Below are 22,683 nucleotides of genomic sequence, written 5' to 3' on the forward strand. Positions count from 1 at the left end.
CGACGTCTTTTGCCCCCACACCCACGCCCACACACACACTCTGTTCAGAGCCTACGCCAAATCGAATGGTGTAGGTCTCCTTTTTTCCCGACCTTTAGAAAACTCCACTTAAATCAAACAGTATATTTTTTAACCATTTGAGGGGTGGAGAATCCATTGCTGCTATTCCCGAGAGGCATGATTTTCACTCTCTACAGTCCCTTAGAGAACTCGTCATATTACTATGAGGACTGCCATGACCATTTCAATAAAATGCAGAACTGATACGAATATGAGCTCAGCATCTGTGTGGTTATTTATTTCTCTAACCCGTAGTCATGTTTTCAGAAAACTTTATTACAAATTTCACAAATTAACCCACAAAGGTTCAAATGCTTTTCATCTATCCACATATGCCACTAGAAAAAACTTAGGGCTAACGTTTTATCTACAAGTAAGGATACACTTTTGTAAAGAGGGACAAACTATGTCTACATGAATTCAAGGGGCGAAAAGGCTATCTCATTTCATTTGTAAGGCAGGAGTTCTGGATTATTTTTCCAAGACAGCCCTTGAATTAAAATAAATGGTCAAGAAATCAGTCAAAACAAACCAGTCAAAATGCCTCTTTCCCTTCTGGCATGGATAAATATACATCTTGTCCAACTGGAATCATATCAAGTGCAATGAAAACAGCCAATTAATAACGATACCCTCAACAATTTCTACTCTTGTCATAATACTAGTGTGAAACATTAACGGCCATTGTGGAAGAATGTTTGCTAAATATTCCATGATAACTTTACTGTTCAAATTGAATCATTAAATTCACTTTTAAATGTATCATTTGCAGTTCTTTAACAAAGGCAAATAATTGCATATGGGAAATATTTGAAACATACAGTGTGTATTCTTTACTAATGCTAACCTTCAGTGATGACATATACAGTAGACATAGTCAAAGTCTTTTAGAAATACCCTGTTTAAGCCCCCCTGAGTGCTGGAATGTACAGACGATAAGAAAAGGCTCCAGTGTCCAAGGTTTTCAAAGCCGCTTTCCTTAATTCAGAGCACATTTAGAGTCCTTTATACAGATTTTCATACAGTACTAGGAAAGACAATCCACAAGTGTAATAGTCTCTTGATAAGAATTAAGTCACATTTGTTCTTGGTCGGCTCAGTAGCATAGGTCCAACAACTGTAATTGTAGTCATCTTCGACTTCAAGTTCATCCATGTACCAACCCAGAGCAAAGGGTTCCCAAAAAGAATCACAGTAAAATGGTCTTTCTTCCATTGTAAGACAAAGGGAGAAAGATAAGCTTGAATTATCTAAATTATTTTTGGACAAAGCCAAGTGCCTTTGTTTCAGTAAAGCTTAGGGGACGTTTTAAGACGTCAAGACACGGGCAGTTCCATCGGTTTGGCTTGCTGTAATATTAAGCCTCATTCTCTGCTAACCTGAAAAGATCGGCCAGGACGAGATAACTGTAAACAAATCTTCTGCAATTTTAGTTTGATCTACTTTTGTATATCACTTTGTCTAGTAGAGTCCATTTGTGTTCGCTTGAACCCATTTCCCTCTAGCTTATTATGAGGACATTCACATTCCTTAACTCAGTCGTACGAGAGAGGGAAAAAAAGCCTTCATTTCCACTAACTTATATTCATCCAACCAATCTCATTAGATTTATGTGGATGTGCCAAAGGGATATCTCACTCCATCCCTGACACCCTCCTGTTCATTCTGTTCTTTGCAGACAACCTTTTCTAGTACTTGACCACTTCAGGCCATGGCTCCATCTTCTTCAAGGACCCTGTGGATTCCGTTTCCAGGGACGCTCTGAATGGTGTGGGCAGTGTTGCTAAGGTCTCTGATGCTGCTGTGACGCGACTGACTCTCCAGCCGCTGGGTGGAGCCATGTCGTGATAGGCCGTCCAGGCGGTTGGAGCTGCAGTTTTTGGACAGTGATTGGTCGTTGAGGCGAGTCATGCTTCCATACGGCAGCCGGTCTTCTGTAGCCCGGAAACTGCAGGCGGTGTATCTGTGAGGAAGAGGAGTACATGTGCCTTTATTTAGCAACGGAGATGGGAGACAATAGACGCAGATAGAGCCATCACAGATGTCACATGTTCAGCCATTTGTACTTTATTAGACACAGAAGTGGTACAATGCCTATCTGCACCCTCATGGCCAAATCCATGCAAACACACTGTGTATCCCCACCTGTCATTACTAAAAAATGCCATGCTACACTATGTCATCCAATGTAAAAAGCATAAAAAATGCCATGCAACAGTTAAGGCTGTCCCCGAACATTCGGGGTTCGAACGTTTGCTTGTTAGAGTTGGCACTCGCATCTTAATTAATGAGCTTGAACCATTGGTTTGTTTTTTTGTTTTTCTTTAACTCGAAAATATATCTTGGCGAGAATGCGATATGCATAATAAGAGTACTATGTTCATGTTGTGTTTACATGATACATGTTTATTCAGGGGCATACGTACGTACATCCACCCCCATGCATTCACACTACTCCCTACCTGTGCTACACACTACAGTGCACAGTGTGTCATGACATCCACCCCCATGCATTCACACTGCTCCCTACACACTACAGTGCACAGTGTGTCATGACATCCACCCCCATGCATTCACACTGCTCCCTACACACTACAGTGCACAGTGTGTCATGACATCCACCCCCATGCATTCACACTGCTCCCTACACACTACAGTGCACAGTGTGTCATGACATCCACCCCCATGCATTCACACTGCTCCCTACACACTACAGTGCACAGTGTGTCATGACATCCACCCCCATGCATTCACACTGCTCCCTACACACTACAGTGCACAGTGTGTCATGACATCCACCCCCATGCAGTCACACTGCTCCCTACACACTACAGTGCACAGTGTGTCATGACATCCACCCCCATGCATTCACGCTGCTCCCTACCTGCCGTCTCGGGAGCGGTGGAGGCTTCCGTGGTAGCTGCTCATCTTGGAGCGGGCGCTGCGGACCGAGCCGGCGCGGCTGGTGCTGCCGCTGGGAGGCTCGTCCAGCATGGCCAGGTGGGTGGAGGAGGCCTGGGTGGACGTCCCCTGGGTGGAGGTGCCCCGAGACTTCCGCACGACGGGCGCACCAGGGTCCCGCAGCAGCAGCTGGGCGAAGTCGGGCTCCTGCAGCACCTGGCGGCTCTCATTCACCATCCGGCTAGTAGGGGAGGGAGGGGCGGGAGAGGGGGAGGGGCGGATGCATGAATCGGAGGAGGAGGAGAAGGGGAACGGCGGGAGGGAGGGCAGGGAGAGACGCAGGAGGGTGGGGAGAGACAGGGAGAAGGTGGCGGGGCGCGGAGCGGCGTGGAAGAACAGGAAGGAGGAGCGGGTGGAGCAGGGGGCGGGAGAGGGAGTTAATGCTCTGAATACACGGAGGGTGGAGGTGGGAGTGAGTGCAGAGAAGGGTCTGCGGTCACTAGGACTACACAGAACCTGGAGTCATGTCACCCACAACCCGAGCCCTAAGCCCACACAGCCTAACAGAACCTGGAGCCATGTCACCCACAACCCGAGCCCTAAGCCCACACAGCCTAACAGAACCTGTTATTTTTGCTATTCTAAGTATATAGAGCTTAGAGCTGAGAATACCAGACATGCGGTAAAATAAATTGCAATATCACAAGTATAACTAATAAGTCTGCTACATGTCACGTTGCAGTGTGTAATTTCTGACAACATACAATAATAACCACGTCGTCCATGCGGGACGGATTTAATACGTACTCTTTGCGGCGGCGCTTGCCATTGAAGAAGCTGACCCATTCGAAGCAGGTCTTCTTGCTGCCAACCCAGAAGACAGAGGGGATGCCAGCGGTCAGCATCATGAGGTACTTGATCAGGAATAAGACCAGGTCTGGACGCTTGGTCCTCTCCACCTACAGAACAAACAACAGCACACAGTATGATGAGACAGTGTTTAAAATAAAATAAAGCTATGACAAATGTAGGTCAAATGAATGAATAAGAACTCCATAATTTACTTGCAACATTTTGTAGAAAATATAATTCCATCAGAAAACAATCAAGCGTCCCATGTCATTGTGCTTTCATTCAAAGGTGCATTATTTGTTACAGAAAAGTAGTCTTTCATGTTAGTTTCCAGAGTCAACAAGGGTGTGACTACCCTGTAAAATCCAGAGTTCTCATTTAACTCAGAGAGTGTACAAATGTAACAAAATGGAGGCTTGAGGCTCCATTTGAGGCTTTTACTGTGGATGTGCATACATAGTAAACCCCCTGCGGGTAAATCTTTACACTCTCAGCGTTAAATTAACAATCTAGATTTTGCTGCATATGCAGGGAGGAATAGATTTTGTGTGTGTGTGTGTGTGTGTGGTGGTGGTGGTGGTGGGGGGGGGGGCTGCAAGTGCATGGGTAATGAAATGCACCTTACTAATGCGAAGCAATGACAGTGAAATGAACTGAAATAAAGTAAAGATTGAATCCCTCTCCATGAATGCCTAAAGGCATTGGGTTAACATAGCGGTCATTTGGAGACATGTCTGTGGAAGGAAGTGGAAGAGTAGACAATATCGTGTGAGCTATGCACTTTAGAGTTATTGAGTCATGCACGTACACTACAGTAAGTACATGTTCTGACGTAAGTTCACGCTTGTGGACAATAATGACATCAGTGTGTGTGTGTGTGTGTGTGTGTGTGTGTGTGTGTGTGTGTGTGTGTGTGTGTGTGTGTGTGTGTGTGTGTGTGTGTGTGTGTGTGTGTGTGTGTGTTCGCCCACATCAGTGCAACTGAGCAAGCTTTACGCTGGAGGCATCAACACAGAGACAGCTGACCCGGTGCCATCCCTCCATCTCTCTCTTCTCTCCAATCCCAGCGCAACCTGTGCCGTGCTCCTGTACTGTCGGGTGGGGAACCTTGTATGTCCAAAACCGTTCACGTTTCACTACTTTTCTGTGACACTCTTGTATGTTCTATTCATTTCCAAAAAAAAACGTAAAGATATGGAGATTGCCCGCCAATGACGATATGCAAGCTCTGTGGCATAGTTTCCACCATGTGCTTCTCAGCTGCTTAACCCATTCTGACCGGGCACCCATTTTGGTGTTGGCATCATGTTATGCTTTAGCTATTGAAAAATAGCAGATCTACAAGCTCATATCGCGCCACCGAGTGGCGCGATACGAGCTTGTAGATCTGCTATTTTTGAAAAATCTAAAAAAACGACTGACATTTTTAGAATGCACTCTGAATTTGAATTAATCGATGTAATGGATTATAATAAAACGTTATGTTTTTAATATACGGTAATGAAATGACAGTGAAGATAGCTGATCTACAACCTCAAAAAGTGTAGAAATGTAGAGACTCTTTATAGATTATAAAATAATCTATTTGATTGATCAACAGAAGGAATTATCTTCGCTTCTCGATTATTCGACTAGTCAAAAACATAACACAGTAGTATTACATAGTGGAGTAATCGCTAAGAAAACCATTGATATTTGCAGCACTAAATCACTGCAAAAAAAAAGAAATTAGCAAAAGAGTAATTTGACATACCCAATTTTAACATCCAGAGTAGTAGCATAGCCTTGAGCTGCTGTACTGGGTGCAACTCACCGTACATAAAGTCTGTTCCCATTACAGAGCCTGTACTGAGTCCGAAAATAGCTACATGAAACTGGAAACTCAGCCTAAGCTTTGGTTCTTTTGTCAAATCCCATCTGGTTCTAGCCAACCGCAGCTACTACAGTGCTGTATGGAGAATGTGTGTGTGTGTGTGTGTGTGTGTGTGTGTGTGTGTGTGTGTGTGTATGTGTGTGTGTGTGTGTGTGTGTGTGTGTGTGTGTGTGTGTGTGTGTGTGTGTGTGTGTGTGTGTGTGTGTGTGTGTGTGTGTGGGTCGGGGTAGCGAACTGTAGTCTGTAGCAGTGAGCTGCATGGAAAAGTGAGTATAGGACAGCCTGCAGGAGAAGCTTTTAAGATAAATATAGAAGCCATATGTAAGCCTCTGCAGTCTCCTGATGGACCTTTGCTTTGTGTGGGCATTTGCTTTTGTATGTGTTACTGTGTATAGTGCGAGAGTGTATGAACATTAAAGTGTGTGTGTGTGTGTGTGTGTGTGTGTGTGTGTGTGTGTGTGTGTGTGTGTGTGTGTGTGTGTGTGTGTGTGTATTGATATATTACGGATCAGACAAATCTCTACATACAGTAGCCAACATAGCACGTTTCATTCACCACACTGACACACCCTGACAAACGCTCCACAATCTGCTACAATGCTTTTTCAGGATCATTTTCTAACGCTCGTGTCCATTTTGACATTGCATCTTCTTGTCATTCACAATTTCCTATCCAGCTGAGCTATTATCACAGGTTGGACATTGTCCTTTCGATTGTTTTCGACTTTCTTCCCTTTTATTTTTGGCTGTGGTGTTTAATAAGCGCCTTGTTGTTTTACGTTTTTAATCTCTCCGGTGCGTTTCTGCATTATTATAAAAAACAATTCTCACTTTGTGCATTGGGTTTAATCAATTCCGCTCTATTTATTCATTAATTAATCTCTTAAATAACCAACAATCACCCTTTCCAATCTGTACACTGCAATCTTGTGGGGTCCAGGCAGGGACCCCCCACCATTATGACATGTGCAAGCAAATACAACTATACAGAATATGGGGTGGCAGATTGAGAACTAAATAGTATAAAGTATATATAAACAATGTAGCTGACGTGTCTGTGTTGTATGTCAGATGTAGTGTGGTCTTAATGTGGTTCAGCTTGACCCCAGTGCACCCATTCTATTCCAATAGAAAACACACAAAGGATTACTACTGCTACTGCTGAATGCCACGGCATTGCTCTTATTACGCAGGGTTTGCGTCGCAGATTAACTGACTGCATGTGAATGCACGTCCCCTCCTCCCAGCGTGAGGCTCAGCTGTTTGTTTACGGCTGCATGTATGCACACACAGACGCACAGATGCCAACATGCAAACGTGAGTAAATGTACACACAAACACGAGATGACGCGCCCCGAATATTCACGCTAATGCAGGCGCATGGAACACAAACACACACACCCACACAAATGTACACACTAACACACACATCCCGTGTAAGCGATCTAATGCATCATAAGCCATATTATCCCTGTTGGGGGGACAAACACACACACAGATGTTGTGGTGGGTCATCATATGGCCATGTCTCTGTTCTCGGGGGTGGTGCAGCTACATAAGGCACTGTGGCAAGTCTCCTAAACCTGAACCACAGGGGGCAGTAGGAATCAACAGAGGCCATTCTCATGATAATCTACAAGGTCACAACAATGGCCTAGTCTCTACAACGTGTTGCAAGGCAACATGTTGTCTCAGATTGGTTGCGGAGTTTCTATTTTCGCTACTTTTACACAACACTGTCATACAGTACAATGAAATATAAAAAATACATAAATTCATGGAAAAACTAAAATAACAGAATTTTCTTATAAGAGAAATGTATTGTATTTGCATAACTTGATGCTTTGATGTATTGTATTATATTGTATTGCTTTTACCTTTCTTTGTACAAAGTAAAAGGTAGACGATGTTACACCCCCCCCCCCCCCCCCGAAAATAAATAAATAACTACATTGCTGGTTTAATTACATTTTGTTACATTATATTTCACCAAATACTCCATACATCTGGCCAGCTCCACACCAGCATCTTTCTTTAGCAAGTTCACGTTGTACGCCATCAATGCCTTTCCCTGAAGATGAAGTACTTCCAAGCTCACTCAACATTGGATGTTTGAACAGAAAGGCAACGTGGTGGGCTGGTCCCATGAGTGGACATGAGACCTGTCTGCGTCCCACAATGCTAATTCACTTCACATGACAGTCATTCTTTCTTACTGCACTGTGCCCCGTCTTTAATGACTCAATGGACATCGTTTGGTCTCAGTGTGTGGTATGTAGATAATCACCACAAACAGAGGCAGGATGTGGAGGCAAAAGGCCACACAGTAAAATACATTTTCATTTAACCACTTGAACCCAGGCATCACTATTCCGGGCATGTCATAGAGACCAACAATTTATCTGATCTACAAGCTCACAACGTGTTGTGAACTTCCATGTCAAAAGACTCTTAACATGGTTATCAGTTTAGGAACTGGCTTGTGTCCTACTGGCCATACACTTGTTTTTTACCCAGAATAAAATTACCTACTGCATGACCATGCGTCAACAGACTCAATGGTCACATTAAAAAGCATGAAACTTGGCAACAACACAGTATTCAAAAGATAACATCATAAAGCGTGAGACTGTGAGCAACATCTGGTGATCCACCTGCACTCTCCTCTACTGCCCAAAAACTACAAAACAACATCTGGTGATCCACCTGCACTCTCCTCTACTGCCAAAAAACTACAAAACAGAAAACAGTTAAAGCGAACACGGTGATGGATCTTGTGCGGAGTGGTCGCTGGCGGAGTGAGACGCACAAAGAGGAAAGGAAAGCTGTTTGAATTATTCACAGCTCCTTCAAGTGTGAGGGAGTGAGTGTGGTACAGCCAGAGGCCAAGTGCAGCTCTCTGAATTGTTTCGTCTATTTCAGACATGCAACCCGAGTTACCACTGAGTTCTTTCTCTCCCCGCCTGCTGTACGTGTATGTTTACATGTTTGTATGCATGCATGTTTGTTTGCACTTATGTGTGAGAGTGAAACGTGAGAGAGACATGAAGACTGGGTAAGAGAAGGAGTAATGGTGTGCGTGCATGCGTGTGTTTATGTATGTCTGTGCGTGCAAACACCTGTGTGCACACAGGTGTTTGTGAAAAGGCATCTGTTCTTGTATGTACAGTAATCTGTTCTACTCTAGGTGGGTTGGGAATAGAAACTTAGCTTAGGGGCAGATGGACATGCCAAGTTATATTTACCTCCTTTTAGTTCATGCTTGATGCCATTCTGAAGCGCTGCACGCAACCTGAATATAGAAGGTTGACCTGTGGCACCCTGTACTATCTTCTACACAGTGCCTCTGGAGAGTGTTTGAATTACAGTGGAAAGTATACGCAATGGCCTGATGTTAGATCACCACAATCACACACCTACTATACCATATAAACATAGCTCACAGGCACCGTACAATTTTACATACACATATTATTTATGTAAATAGATGCTTATATACATACACTGGATACAGCGTATACATACTGTACATAGTACTGTATTATGAACATACTATTTAGAAGTAGGACGCGTGCATACAACAGGTCTTCAAAAGCACATCAAAGTGTGTTACGATTAATTTACATACTTAACTATTCTTCACCTTACTACTTGTTGTAGTACGGTACTTAATTATTTGTTTTGTCATTGTTGCTATTGCTGGCAGAATATAAATATTGAGGTGAGAGTAAAAAGATAGTGATATAAAATGTTGTCCATATGACCCAATCCTACATTGACATAATACTACTACTACTACCACCGCTAATACTAATAGTACCAGTAAGATGCCTAAGGGCGAGAAGCGACCTCACCATAAACGGCGCGTTCGTGTGCACGCATCCGCCTGGGTGACAGCAGACTGCTGGGCGAGCGCTGGCGCTTTGGCATGGGGGGTCAGATCAACATATGGAATGAATTCTGTACTGGCCATATAGGGAGAGTCTTGAGTGTACAGGGTTTGATGAGGTCAGATCAACGTTACAACGTATGGAATGTCAGAATAGGTCAACTCCATATATGGAGATCTAAGGGTGGCAGCGGAGGCAGTGTCTTGAGTGTAGGGGGTTTGATGAGGGCCCGGGTAGGGCCGACCGGGCCGGTTGAGAACTCTAGTTTTCGCTGGCTGCCGGGCACGGCTGCACAAATAACTTTGGGGCAGGCCCGTCTAGAGTTTAAATGGACACGTATCAGTCAAAAGGGAGACATCGAAGAGGAAGGATGGATGGGGAAGGATCAACATATGGAATGTCAGAACAGGTCAGCTCCATATATGGAGATGTAAGGGTTTGAGGTCAGATGTAGAGTTGCTGGTCAATATTGATGACATGATTGACATCAGGGACCTCCATTTAAATGCGTCGCGTTACAAGACCAATAATAAAAACAGCTTTATTGGGAAAAACTAGGTTTTTAAAAAGGTTCAAATCTACAAAAGAAAGGTAATCAAAAGGGGATTGGGACATAATAACAAATGTGTTTGAGTAGAAATGCAATCACCTGGAAGGGACAGGGGATGTGGTATTCCCGGCACTTCTCCTGCACCCACGTGGTCTCCCAGACGCTGCGGTGGGCGTTCTCGTACAGGAGGCAGGCCAGCACGCTGAGCAGGGGCACCAGGTAGAGCGCAGAGAAGACGCCGATGCGGATCATGAACTTGACCAGCTTGTCCTGGTTCTCCTTCTCCAGCGGGATCTCCATGCGCACGCGGTTCAGAGCCAAGATGCCCGCCAGCAACAGGCCCACACCCACCTGAGAGGGGGGAGGGGGAGAGGGACCGGAAAGGTTTAGTCATCAGAAAGGTTTTGCTTTTAGTCTAGTTTTAGTCGACTAAATATCGTAAGACTAAAGCTACAGTTGATTTTGTCGAAACAATAGTTTGGCGGGCCGTGATGGCGTTGAAATGCCTGATTTATGCTCAGCTGTGTGCCGAAAATAGCATATCTACAAGCTCAGCACACACGTTGTGAGCTTGTAGATCTGTTATTTTCGGAGAGTGACACACCTACATACAACCAAGCATAAAATTTGTTTTCTACTAAAAGTTAAAGCAGAAAAAGGTTGTCCATCGGCAATGGTTTTCAGTGGAGTGCTAAACACAAATCCAGTATTGGGCTATGAGCGTAATGAGCCTTCATCAGAGAGTCTCTGGTTCTACTAAAAGGTGTTTGAACATTATTATTACTGGATCTCTTCTCCACTAGTCCATTTTAGTCTAGTTTTTATTTGTTGGCGAAATCGTCATTATATTTAGTCATAGTTTTAGTCATCATAGCCTAGTTATTATTTAGTTATCGTTTAGTTTTAGTCACAGAAATCAAGCAGAGATGACTATTGAGAAATGTTTTAGATTATACAATTAATCTGCAATTGATTGAGACCATAAATGCAGGTTAAAAAAGAGGGAAATAAAGTACAAAATAAGGGTGAATGCTCCTCAGAAGGCATCTGAAGTGAACCCTAACGGGGACGTCTACAAACCCTGCAGTCCAAAACATGACTTTATTAAATGGAACAAAGACAAGCATTCACATTCTGCCAAAGTTGTAAATAGCACATTTGATTTGATTTGACTTTACTATGCCTTGGGGAAATTTGCCCATTTAATTTGATTTGATGTGATTTCATCAGACGTCATACAGCCAGGAGAAATACATGTTACATCACAGAAGCGTCAAGGATACAAACCCAAGAAAGTTGGGCAACTTATTTCCATTGCGATCCTTGGTCTGAGACAATTAAGCAGCATCAATCCTTGGTCTGAGACAAGCAGCATCAATCCTTGGTCTGAGACAAGCAGCATCAATCCTTGGTCTGAGACAAGCAGCATTGCAACACAATACATACAGCCAGACAGTAGGCTGAAGCAGACACCATGCCTCCAGCCACCTTTTTGCTGTGAGCCGATGTTGTTTGTGTGTGTAGTGTATACTATAGATATGCACACGTGCGTGCATGCATATCTATAGTATGCATAGATACTGTATGCATACTATAGATATGTGTGTGTGCGTGCGTGCGTGTGTGCATGCATGCGTGCGTACATGTACTGTATGATGTGAATGTTATTGTTTTCCATCTTCTTGCCTGTACTCTTATTTTATTTTATTCCCTCTGTAGATTTTGCAAAGCCATCTAGTGGTCATACTCTGCAGGTGCAGTGAGTACATTGGATTCTCGTTGTCAGATTATATTATAGCTCTATGGTGTTGAGAGCCATGCCCTAAGGAAGACCGTTTGTGCTGCTATGCAGGGGTTGTACAGTTCTGATTTAACATGGAGCAGCATATTTTCAGATGGGGGTCGGCGACCAATTACATATCCTTTTTATAGGTTTTTCAGAAAACCGTCTCAATGAGTTAACCATGCCTCTTACCAGCACGTCCAGGCCCAGTGGCAGCAGCAGGAACCAGCGCAGCGCCGTCGCGTCATAGAGCCCCACGAAGCACACACCACTCACGCCGTCGCCCTCGATCTTGTTGAGGGCCAGCAGTGCGATGGTGAGGGCCCCCGGGACCCCCCAGGCACACGCGTGGAACAGCAGGGCCTTCTTCTCGATGGCCTCGCTGCCCCACTTGGGCACGGCGGCCAGGAACCAGGTGATGGTGAGGATGACCCACCACACGCTGCCCGCCATGGTGAAGAAGTAGAGGACCATGAAGAGGAGGGTACACACCTGTTGGGTTGGATGAGATGGAAGAGTAGTAGAGGTTAAGTAATAGAAAAGCAGGCCCCTCAGTTATAAAATGGTAAATGGTGCATTTATATAGCGCCTTTATCCAAGGCGCTTTACAGAGATTGTGCATTACATTCACCCAGTCACACACATTCATACACCAATGGCAGCTGAAACCATGCAAGGCACCAACTAGCACATCGGGAGCAATTAGGGGTTCAGTATCTTGCTCAAGGACACTTCGACAGTAACTCTGGGGGAGCCCGGGTTCGAACTGGCAACCTCACGGTTACCATCCAGCCACTCTACCCCTGAGCCACCGCCGACCCTATAAAATAATGAATAGTTAAAAATAAATTTGGATTTTGGAATTCTGCGATTGGAAACTATTACTTTTCTGTGTGATTCTGTGGCATCTAAAATATTCTGAGGAACTTTACTTTTGGCCAAAATGGGGCAAATAAATAACATGGCCAAAGTATGTTTAACCAGGTTGACAGCGGCCCTCTCCAGGGGTCTGTACTTTCCGCTCTACACCAAATAGGCGACGTACAAGCTCACAATGCATTTCGTTTCGACACAATGACAGATTGCAGATCAACTATTTTTGCAAAGTGTCCACCTATTTTCACATAATGTTCTACTAAGAAATAAGAATTGAGTTTAGTAAAATTTGGGCGTCAAAACAGTAGCAAAACTAAATAATTATTGCTCTGAATTACAGAACAAACAATTAACCATGCAGCCAAAGCGCTCTCTTTACCTTGTTGTGGGAGCCTTGCGTCACAGTGGAGGCTCTGAAGCGGCCTGGGCTCGCGGCGTTGCAGGAAACCTTGTCCTCCAACAGAAAGCCCAGGAAGAACACCAGGGACACCATCATGTAACACACAGCGTAGAATATAATCGGCCGCTCGGGGTATCGGAACCGCGACACATCGATGAGGAAGGTGAGGAAGGTGAAGAGGGTGGCGGAGAGGCACACGATGGACACCACGCCGATGAAGTAGCGAGCGAGCACCAGCTCCTCGTGCTCGAAGTACATGTTGGGGCAAGGCGGGGAGCAGTCGTGGACCCCCATGAAGCTGTAGCCCAGGTCGGGGTCGATTTTGAGCTCGCGAGGGCACCAGAAGCCGTAGTCCCGCTGGACGGAAACGGGAGATTCTGTGGTCTCGGCGATGGAGAGAAGGTCTACTGGGCGGGGGTAGGTCTCGTCGCAGTCTGGGAACCTGGAAGGCGGGAGACATTTCAAGATTGATCATCATGGATTCCTATTTGAATGGCTGCCTTAAACCCTATATGATGGCTTAGTTGAACTGGGTCCCCCAAGACTCCATAATGGTCCGCACCTTTATTCCCTGAGTCAACACCAATCTTGGGCGTGCCTAACCCTTTCTCTCTCAACTTCTTTGCCATATTTTACCATCTTTTCTTTTTTTATGTTTTTTTTTTAAATGTTTTTTTGTGCGTGGCTTTCGCAGTTTTATTTAATATTTTGTATGGAGGGTAAGGCAGTAGGCTGACAGGAAATGGGGAGAGAGATTGGGTGGGTGACATGCAGTAAAGGCCGTCGGGATCGGGAGTCGAACCCGTGGCACACTGCCAGACTGGATTACCAGCCAAGGTGCCTGGACCGCTGAGCCACTGCCCAGGCTTTACTATCTTGAATAACATTTTAAAATAGTTCAACTAGCCGATCTACACCGAGACGTTGTGAGCTTGTAGATCGGCTATTTGAACTATTTTAGAATGTTTTTCAAAATAGTAAATAATGGCAAATAAGTGTATGGATAAGGGGTAAGGGCAAGAAAACAGCTATCTATTCTAAAATCTCTAATTTTGCTGAATATTTGACCCAGAATAGGGACACTTGGGTTCATGTGGTTAATTGGCTGGCGGATGGCGACAAGAAACAACTTGAACCAAGAGGCCTGTCATTGCCATTACTGTAAGGGGCCAAAAACAAAATCAAGATTTTACAACATGCTCTTTATGCTACTGGAACTGCTGTCCAGCTGCATATAATTTCTTAAAGTTATCAGCACAAAGTAAACCTTCGGCCACAGACGCAGTGTAAACACGATTATATAACAAGATTAGCTATATTAAAATGATCTTCTTCGCCTCTCCATCATCCATCCAAATTAGTTGTGTGATGTCCATCGCCTCAAAGCCAAGTGAAAATTGTTTAAAAACATTTATACTACAAAGGGATGTCTACAGTTGATACCGCAGTAGCTAAACCATGAGTGTACACAAATACAGACCTATGGCAGTCCATCTCATCAGGCCAGGTGACTCCAAACATGTCCATGAGTTTGTAGCAGTCGCTCTTGGCTTGCAGGCAGAGGCGACGGCAGGGTAGGGTCATGCGGCCATACTCTGTGCACACGGGGGCGTACAGTGCGCACAGGAACCCCCTGAGCTCTGGAGAACACTGCAGGTTTACCATTGGATGGAACGGCTGCAGGGGAGAGAGACAGAGAGGGAAGAGACAGGGAAAGAGTAAGGGGAGAGAGACACAGTTTACTGCTGTGCTTTATTGATGGGTTTGTGTGTTCTGGCACATCAGTCTGGGAACCCAGAAAAAGAAAACTAATAAATCTAGGGGCGCTGCGGTAGCCAAGTGGTTAGAGCGCATACCATATGCGCACATTCCCAGATCAGAGAGTCCCGGGTTAGATTCCCGGCTGTCTGTCACTCCCCTGCTCTCTCTGCATTTCCTGTCTCTCGCCACTAACTATGTCAAACATAAGTGCCCCCAAATATAACACAAATGGTTTTCTTTCCAGTGATGGGGTAGGGATAATATTAACAGTACTCTTATTAACGACTTAGCCACGTCAACTTAATACAACATTAATACTGTTGTAGCAATGTTTTACTTTACCTAAGCACAAACTGGCGGGGTGCATACTTAGTTTAGACTAGTCATTGGTTAGACATGGGTTAAGGTTAGGTTTAGGTGTGTTGCCCCGTGGGAGGTTAGGTTTAGGGTGAGGGTTTGAGATAGGTTGTAGTTGTAGGACTAATGACGGGTCTAACCAATGACTAGTCTAAACCAAAAACTGTCTAAACTAAGTACTGCACCCGGCCTCAGCAGACAGTTCATATTCAGTTCAGTAGCAGCAGGTTTAAAGGAGGGATTCTCTAGAATAGAAAATGCTGCACTCTCTTTTGTTTGCATCATCTTGCATTGCTTTGCATTTTCAACGTGTACTCTCGCCCTGGGACCTACAGTAGCAGCACATATTGCATTTTACCATTAGTTTGTTCAATTTAGTCATGTGTGCCAACACTTTTGAATGGGCAATGTGCCATGTTGACTAAACAAAGTGGGCACTCACGTTTTATTACATCATCCTATTTTATAAATGATTACATAAAAACTTGCACACAGGAGTTGTAGAACGGAGGGCAATTAAGGACAAAATAGATAAATATACAGAGTGACAGAGAGAGAGAGATTAGCTCCATGTCATTCACCTCTAAGGAGTCTTTGAAGGGGAAAACGATTTGAGAAGGCGATTCATTACACTCACTTTACTTAGCAAATTTGTGTATTTTATGAACTTGGAACCAGTTCAAACAACTGGCTGGAAGAACCCAAGCCTTTTCCCCCACTCCCTTCTCCTCTCCTCCACACTCTCTCTTCTCCTTGCTTCATTTCCTTCTCTAGTACAATACAGAGATAGAGGAGGTGTAGAACACGCCAAGTAACCCCCACCGAACCCCAACACCACGCACACACACACACACACACACACACACACACACACACACACACACACACACACACACACACACACACACACACACACACACACACACACACACACACACACACACACACACACACACACACACACACACACACACACACACTGTGGGCGGGGTTTCCAGTCAGAGGGTCTTTGTGTCAGAGGGAGGACCACGCTGTGTGACTGACTGGTTTGACACACGGATGTAGCGACACACACACACACACACACACACACACACACACACACACGCACACACACACACACACACACACACACACACACACACACACACACACACGCACACACACACACACACACACACACACACACACGAACACACGAACACGCACACACACACTTTTATAGACATGTACTGGTGAATATTCTTTACTCGCATACACATCCAAGTATGAATGGACACAGGCTTCCTGAGCGTAGGGGGGGGCATGTCTTTAAATATGTAAATCCCCAAAGGATGGGGTTGTGTGTGTGTGTGTGTGTGTGTGTGTGTGTGTGTGTGATGAGCAAGAGAGAGGGAAATGTCTTGTATGTAGTACTGTATTCCCCCACATACAAGCATTCATCTGCCTGCACTGCATGGCTGTGTGTGTTTATGTGTGTAAAATGAAAGCCACACCCAGGCAGGGCCGAAGTAGACACACGTCCTTCTCCTGCTGGGGACAGAGGTCTTTATGACAGAGGCAGTGTGGGGGAGGGGTGGAGGTGGTTGTTTGAGTGTGTGTGTGTGTGTGTGTGGGGGGGGGGGGGTACTACTACTGAAGGGGACTGCACTCACTGCTGTGTTAAAATACAAATTAACATTAATGTGTCCACTCCACCATCTGTTAAGCAGAGATCTATGAGAGCATGATTGGATTTGCAGCAGCTTTTCTCTGAATAAATACAAAATATAATAAAGCTCATGATCCAGATAGCATCTTTTCTTTGTTGGCTAAAATAAAACAAAATAAAACAAAAACACAGAGAATATGACAATGCAATGACATTGGATACTGCTCTAAAATAACATTTATATTTAGAAAGTAGCCAAGCCAATAAAATTGCAATTTAATGCAACTGTGACAATGACGTCATATTATGAAGGATTTCACATCAGTCTCTCTGCTTTATGTTCGGCAGCATAATTGGAGCTGAATCTAGATAAAAGCCTCACAATGTTTGCCCTCGCTAATGCCTGATTTATACTTGGTTGCACGTATGAATCAGCTTTAAGCCATGGACATTAATGACAGCATTACATGACACCTCAGCACTAGTCTTTACAGTGTGTTTGAGCCCAGCATGCCACCCACATATCAGCTCTGTATGCAAAAAGGATTATAATGGCTGTTAGGCTTGGCCCCGCCAAGCCCAAAACACGCACAAAATGCAGCCTTTGTTACACAGCTCACACGTTACTGACAAGCAGGATTTTTCAAACGTCTTGGGATAGAGACACATTGGGGAAAAGCATCAAGGTATTTAAGCGAGATAATTCACCTCGCGTATGAGGGATCAGCCGTTTTCCTTGAGCGATGACAGGGAATGTGATGAATGGGATCTATGTTCAGAGTCTACAAATGGAGTGCTATCTAAATGCACACTATTCATGTATAGTCTCTTGCACAAGGGAGGCCATTGATTTAACCACTTAAGATCTATATACTTTGACAGGGGTGCCCAGCCCACTCCCTTTTTACTTCTACCAGTACCAACTACCAACACCAAACCTATTAGGCGAAAATAGTATATCTATTCTACAAGATCACAAGGCATCGCAAATGCAAAACGTCGTGAGCTTATAGATCAGATATTTTCTCCCAATGTTCACCTATTATGACATGCTCAGAATAGGAATGCTAGGTTTCAAACTTTCAAGTGGTTAAAGGTTCAACGCAATCTGACCTGTATAGGAAATAACTGCATCTACGGCGACTGGCGCGACTAGTTGTACTAGAACACACCGAACAGTGCACTGTTTTGCACCTGCATGAGAGAAAATACCTCCATACAGGAGGTGGCGTCCGCACAGAGGATACAAACTAAAGCCAGGCTTAAGCCAGGCTTTATACTCCATCGTGCGACAGTGCCAATACAGCCGATCTACAAGTATACAATGCGTGTTGTGTGCTAGTAGATCAGCTATTCTTTTAGCTATTCTTGAAATGACAAGCCAAAGACAGGGATACCAGGTTGAAAGTGGTTAACAGGCAATGTGGTTACATTTTAAGTTCTGAAAGATTAACCTTACTGACCAACTTCTAGGCGCCTTTGCCCCTTGTTGCCAGGCTGCAGTCCTGTGACATCCATTAGCTGCTCAGTGGTGTGTTGTCAGGGGGAGCTAACCACTCGGACATGATCTAATGCAGCTCAAGTAAGTCTACATCTGCGCCTTCCCACTGCATTTATCCTGAAGGCCACAGGACGCAATGTACCGTACTATACAGTATACTGTACTGCGCTGTGCCCAGATAATGTAGCGATACAAGTTATACAGTATATAGTGTGTGTGTGTGTGTGTGTGTGTGTGTGTGTGTGTGTGTGTGTGTGTCTGTGTGTGACTGTGTGTGCGTGTGATGAGCAAGAGAGAGGGAAATAACTTGTATGTAGTATTCCACCACATACAAGCATTCAACTGCCTGCACTGCATGGCTGTGTGTTTATGTGTGTAAAATGAAAGCGTGTGTGTGTGTGTGTGTGTGTGTGTGTGTGTGTGCGCACTCGCACACAACAAACACCGGCATCGCCGGATAGTGAAAGAGAAGAAGGAAATTCCCTCAGCATCCATTTTCCCTCTATCCCCCCTTGCATTCATCTTGCTGTACACCATCTCTGCCTTTTTCTTTCTTTCCGTTTTCTTCTTATCACACCTCAGCTCATTCATCCATCCATCGATCAATTCAAATGCCTCTTTCTTCCGAGCTCTCTGGTCCCTCCATCCCTCCCTCTACCGCACCCTCCATCCTCCCTTCGTCCTCTCCTGTCATCTCATCCATCCCTCCATTCATCAGTCGTACTACGATCCAGATTCCAGGCATCGGTCATAACCAGCACATTATTCTGTGTGTGGTGCATCTCTGGTGTGAAATAGAGCCTGACCGATATATCAGCCATACTGTATATCGGCCTTCTGCGCATATATATGCAGTCGACAGGCTCCAATTTCTAAATCTGGCGTCGCCATTTTTGACATGTCATTGAGTCATTATAGGCATGTGCGATGCGAGATCTGCTTTTCTTTTAATTCCATTTAGGAATTTAAATAAAATGTGTATTTTATATCTACTCGTTTGCGGTAAAATTCAAGTCAAATGTTCTTTTCATATAATCAGATAAAACACCATCGGTCGGACAATCCACTGTTAAATGGAACATATGGTCTAGTGATGTCTTCACCCACCCAGCAATACTAACATGGCGAGACCGACATCTTAAGGCCATATATATGTATAAATACACACACACACACCCTAGTGCTATTAACCCCTATATCCACACAGCAAACAGCTGGTGAGCCTCTAGTTGGTCGGTCGGTGGCTGGATGGATGCTGTTGCCCCAGAGCCGCTTGCCCATGTACGGAGAATCAAGCGTGTAATACAGAATTCTGTGGAGTGCTGTAGGCCTAGGGGAGGCTATGCTAATGCAATTTCCCTTTGCAACGGTCTGCCAACGTCGTTACATATTCATGGGAGTTAGTTATGGGATTTTCTGATCTTCGTATGGAATAGAATATGCCACAGAGGAAACACAGCCTGGCTCACACGCAGTCAGGCATATAAATTAACAGACACAAAAGCCATAGCATGTGCGTGCGTACGCATGTCTGTGTACTGTACATGCACGCGCGTCTCCTCCGCAATGCTAACGTAATTAGAGTTTGATGAGAGCCAGCTTTGCAGAGTGTGGTCGACACCGGTCGCTGCAGTCCGGTCGGTGATGGATGAATCATCCACAATGAAGGCCATCACAACCAACTGGTCTCCAGTGATCTACTCTTCTATAAATGCATCTGAGTCACCTCGCTTCTCTTCGCCTATCGCCTCCCTCCCTCCATCCGTCCCTTGCTTCATTCCCCCTCCCCTCTCGGGTTCTCCAATTCTCTGCATTCTACACCTCTGCACCATGGCGACGGGTGATGCATCAGCAGGGAGGAGAGGTGGGGGGGAGGGAGGGAGCAAGGGTTCGAGGAGGTCAGCATGCGGGGCATAGGGGGACCACCTCCCGGCAGCCAAGAAAGCCCCTGCCTCCCTTTGTTAGCAGTACAATCAGGAGTGTTTCCTGGGCAACCGGTATGCCTCGAGTAAGGGGGGAGGGCAAGGACAAAAGAGAGAGAGAGAGAAATACAGAGAGAGAGACAGAGAGAGAGAGATAGAAGAGAGAGGGAGGGAATAGGGATGGGCCTTAGCGACTCATCCGCTAAGGAGTGTTTGAAAGCCAAGCGCACTGATTGCGTGTAACAAATGCACACGGCTGGCCGGACACACACACACACACACACACACACACACACACACACACACACACACACACACACACACACAGTATAGTTGTTGTGCAGCAAAAGGACTCACTGTCTTCATTGACTTGGAGGCCAATAAACATGGTGTTGGACATTAAATAAAACAAGAGGTCGCTTTATGCCACGGGTCACGCTGAGCAGGGTTTATCAGACCACAATGTGTATGTGTGTGTGTGTGTTCATATGTGTGTTTATGAGACTAGTCTACCGCCTACTTGCTAGCTCTTAAACTGACCAGTGGATTTTGCTCACTGCACTGAGCATGTCTGACAGACTGACAGCCAAGAGGGAGCCAAGTCAGCATTTTAAACACGCGCACACACGCACGCACGCACCACACACACACACACACACACACACACACACACACACACCTTGCCTCTTTAGAAATCTATTCACACCACATGGGTGGGGTAACTAGGTTATCCTATACAACAGCTGTGAAACAGAACACGCTTTATCTGCAGTTGCTGTAAACCTGAGACAAGCAGATAATAACATGACCCCAAACGACAAGGAAAACGGGTGTAAATGGGGGCCGTTTAGAGACCATGGACTAAACCTTTGTCCTGTCTGTGTACATCCTCTGCTGTCTGCGACATGATGAACATTAACCACTTAAGCCCTAATATACACACAAAAATAAACAATTTGTAAGCTCGTAGATCTGCCACTTTCGCAATGATTGAAAATATCAGAAAACGGTGAACCGATGGCCGAGAGGTACCACATGGGATCAAGTACCAGCGAGGCCCCGGATTGATTCCTGGCCGGATCATTTACTGCCTGTCATTCCTCTACTCCAATAGTTCCATGTTCCAGGTGGTCCCCAGCTAAATGATGGAGATTTGGTATCCAAATGGACACACATAGATCTTTATCTCTTGAGTGTAAAATGAAACCAAATGGACCCGTTTTATTATTGTTAACATGTGCATTACTTAATTTACAAGAAGTCTACACAATTATAGAATGTATAATAATTGTTATTTTGATCAACGTTTGGCTGTTGTCTCTCCTATGGTACTAACACTTCAACCACCATCATATTAACATATTCTAAGTCAGAGACTAAAATGTCATCAAATGGTCGTCCGTGGCTCAAATGCCGAATAAATAACGGGCCTTGACATGAAAAGGGTTCAAAACCACTGCTAACTCTGTCTCCGTGTTAACTGCCTCTATCAAATAAAAAACATTTGGAAACCTTTCACCTATAAAATGACGTCATGTCCAAAACAGCGAAGACAGGTCTAAAGTGGTTAAGTAAATGATCACAGAGCAGCGCATGGCATGCATGGCGGTTTGGGGTGTTGTCCATTATTCAGTGTGGTGCCCTGGCTGTAGGGCTACAGGCCATATGCCAGGTGCCATGTGCACACTGAGCTGACAACAAAGGCAATCCACTTGCTGGAGAATTACCACTGTAAACAACTCATTGTACCGTGGTGTGTTTGCCAAATCTATAGTCATAATGTGAGCGGAGGTGGGCGCCCGCTGGCACATGCCACATGTACTGTAGGCTTTGGCCTGACAGCGCGTTGCGTGTTCGAGTCCCGTTCATGACGACCTTTGCTGCATGTCTCTCCCCTTCACTCTCTCCCTCTTTCCTGTCTCTCTTCACTTGATACTATCAATAAAAGGCAGAAAGGCAAAATAAATAAATAATAATACTAATAGTGGAGGTTTACTTGCACTAATGTACAGTACATAGATAAACAAAGTGTATTTTACTTGATGTACCTTAAATTTCCATGCATTCTATTCTATTCCCACCTCTTCTGCACATTCCCTATTGATGATTGAAGAGGTTTTTAAAGAGGGTTAGAATGAATGATGTGCAGATCAATACTCAGTATCAATATATCGATATTCACAAGCTACTCATTTGGTATCGATTTTCATTATAGAAAACCTCTGGCTGCCTCATGACGTCACATGCACTGTTTGTTTAACTGCTATAAACAAAGTCTGCTATAAAGTCCATAGACTTGGCTACCA

At 44.7% G+C, this 22,683-nt stretch overlaps 1 protein-coding gene across 1 annotated transcript in view; it reads right to left on the reverse strand.

Annotated features, from left to right (window-relative positions):
- Positions 1 to 325: 325 nt before the first annotated feature.
- Positions 326 to 22,683, reverse strand: part of fzd3a (frizzled class receptor 3a) — a 30,120-nt gene continuing 7,762 nt past the window's right edge. The window contains exons 3-9 of the mRNA XM_083790055.1: positions 14,666 to 14,862; positions 13,165 to 13,627; positions 12,102 to 12,401; positions 10,226 to 10,477; positions 3,769 to 3,920; positions 2,945 to 3,202; positions 326 to 2,023 (exon numbers count right to left, since the gene is read on the reverse strand). Coding sequence (XP_083646181.1) covers positions 1,765 to 2,023; positions 2,945 to 3,202; positions 3,769 to 3,920; positions 10,226 to 10,477; positions 12,102 to 12,401; positions 13,165 to 13,627; positions 14,666 to 14,862 — 1,881 coding nt within the window. The 3' untranslated portion in view covers positions 326 to 1,764. The remainder of the gene's footprint in view (positions 2,024 to 2,944; positions 3,203 to 3,768; positions 3,921 to 10,225; positions 10,478 to 12,101; positions 12,402 to 13,164; positions 13,628 to 14,665; positions 14,863 to 22,683) is intronic.

The sequence above is a fragment of the Protomyctophum parallelum genome (genome assembly GCF_964188405.1).
Source record: "Protomyctophum parallelum genome assembly, chromosome: 19".
Lineage (NCBI taxonomy): Eukaryota > Metazoa > Chordata > Actinopteri > Myctophiformes > Myctophidae > Protomyctophum > Protomyctophum parallelum.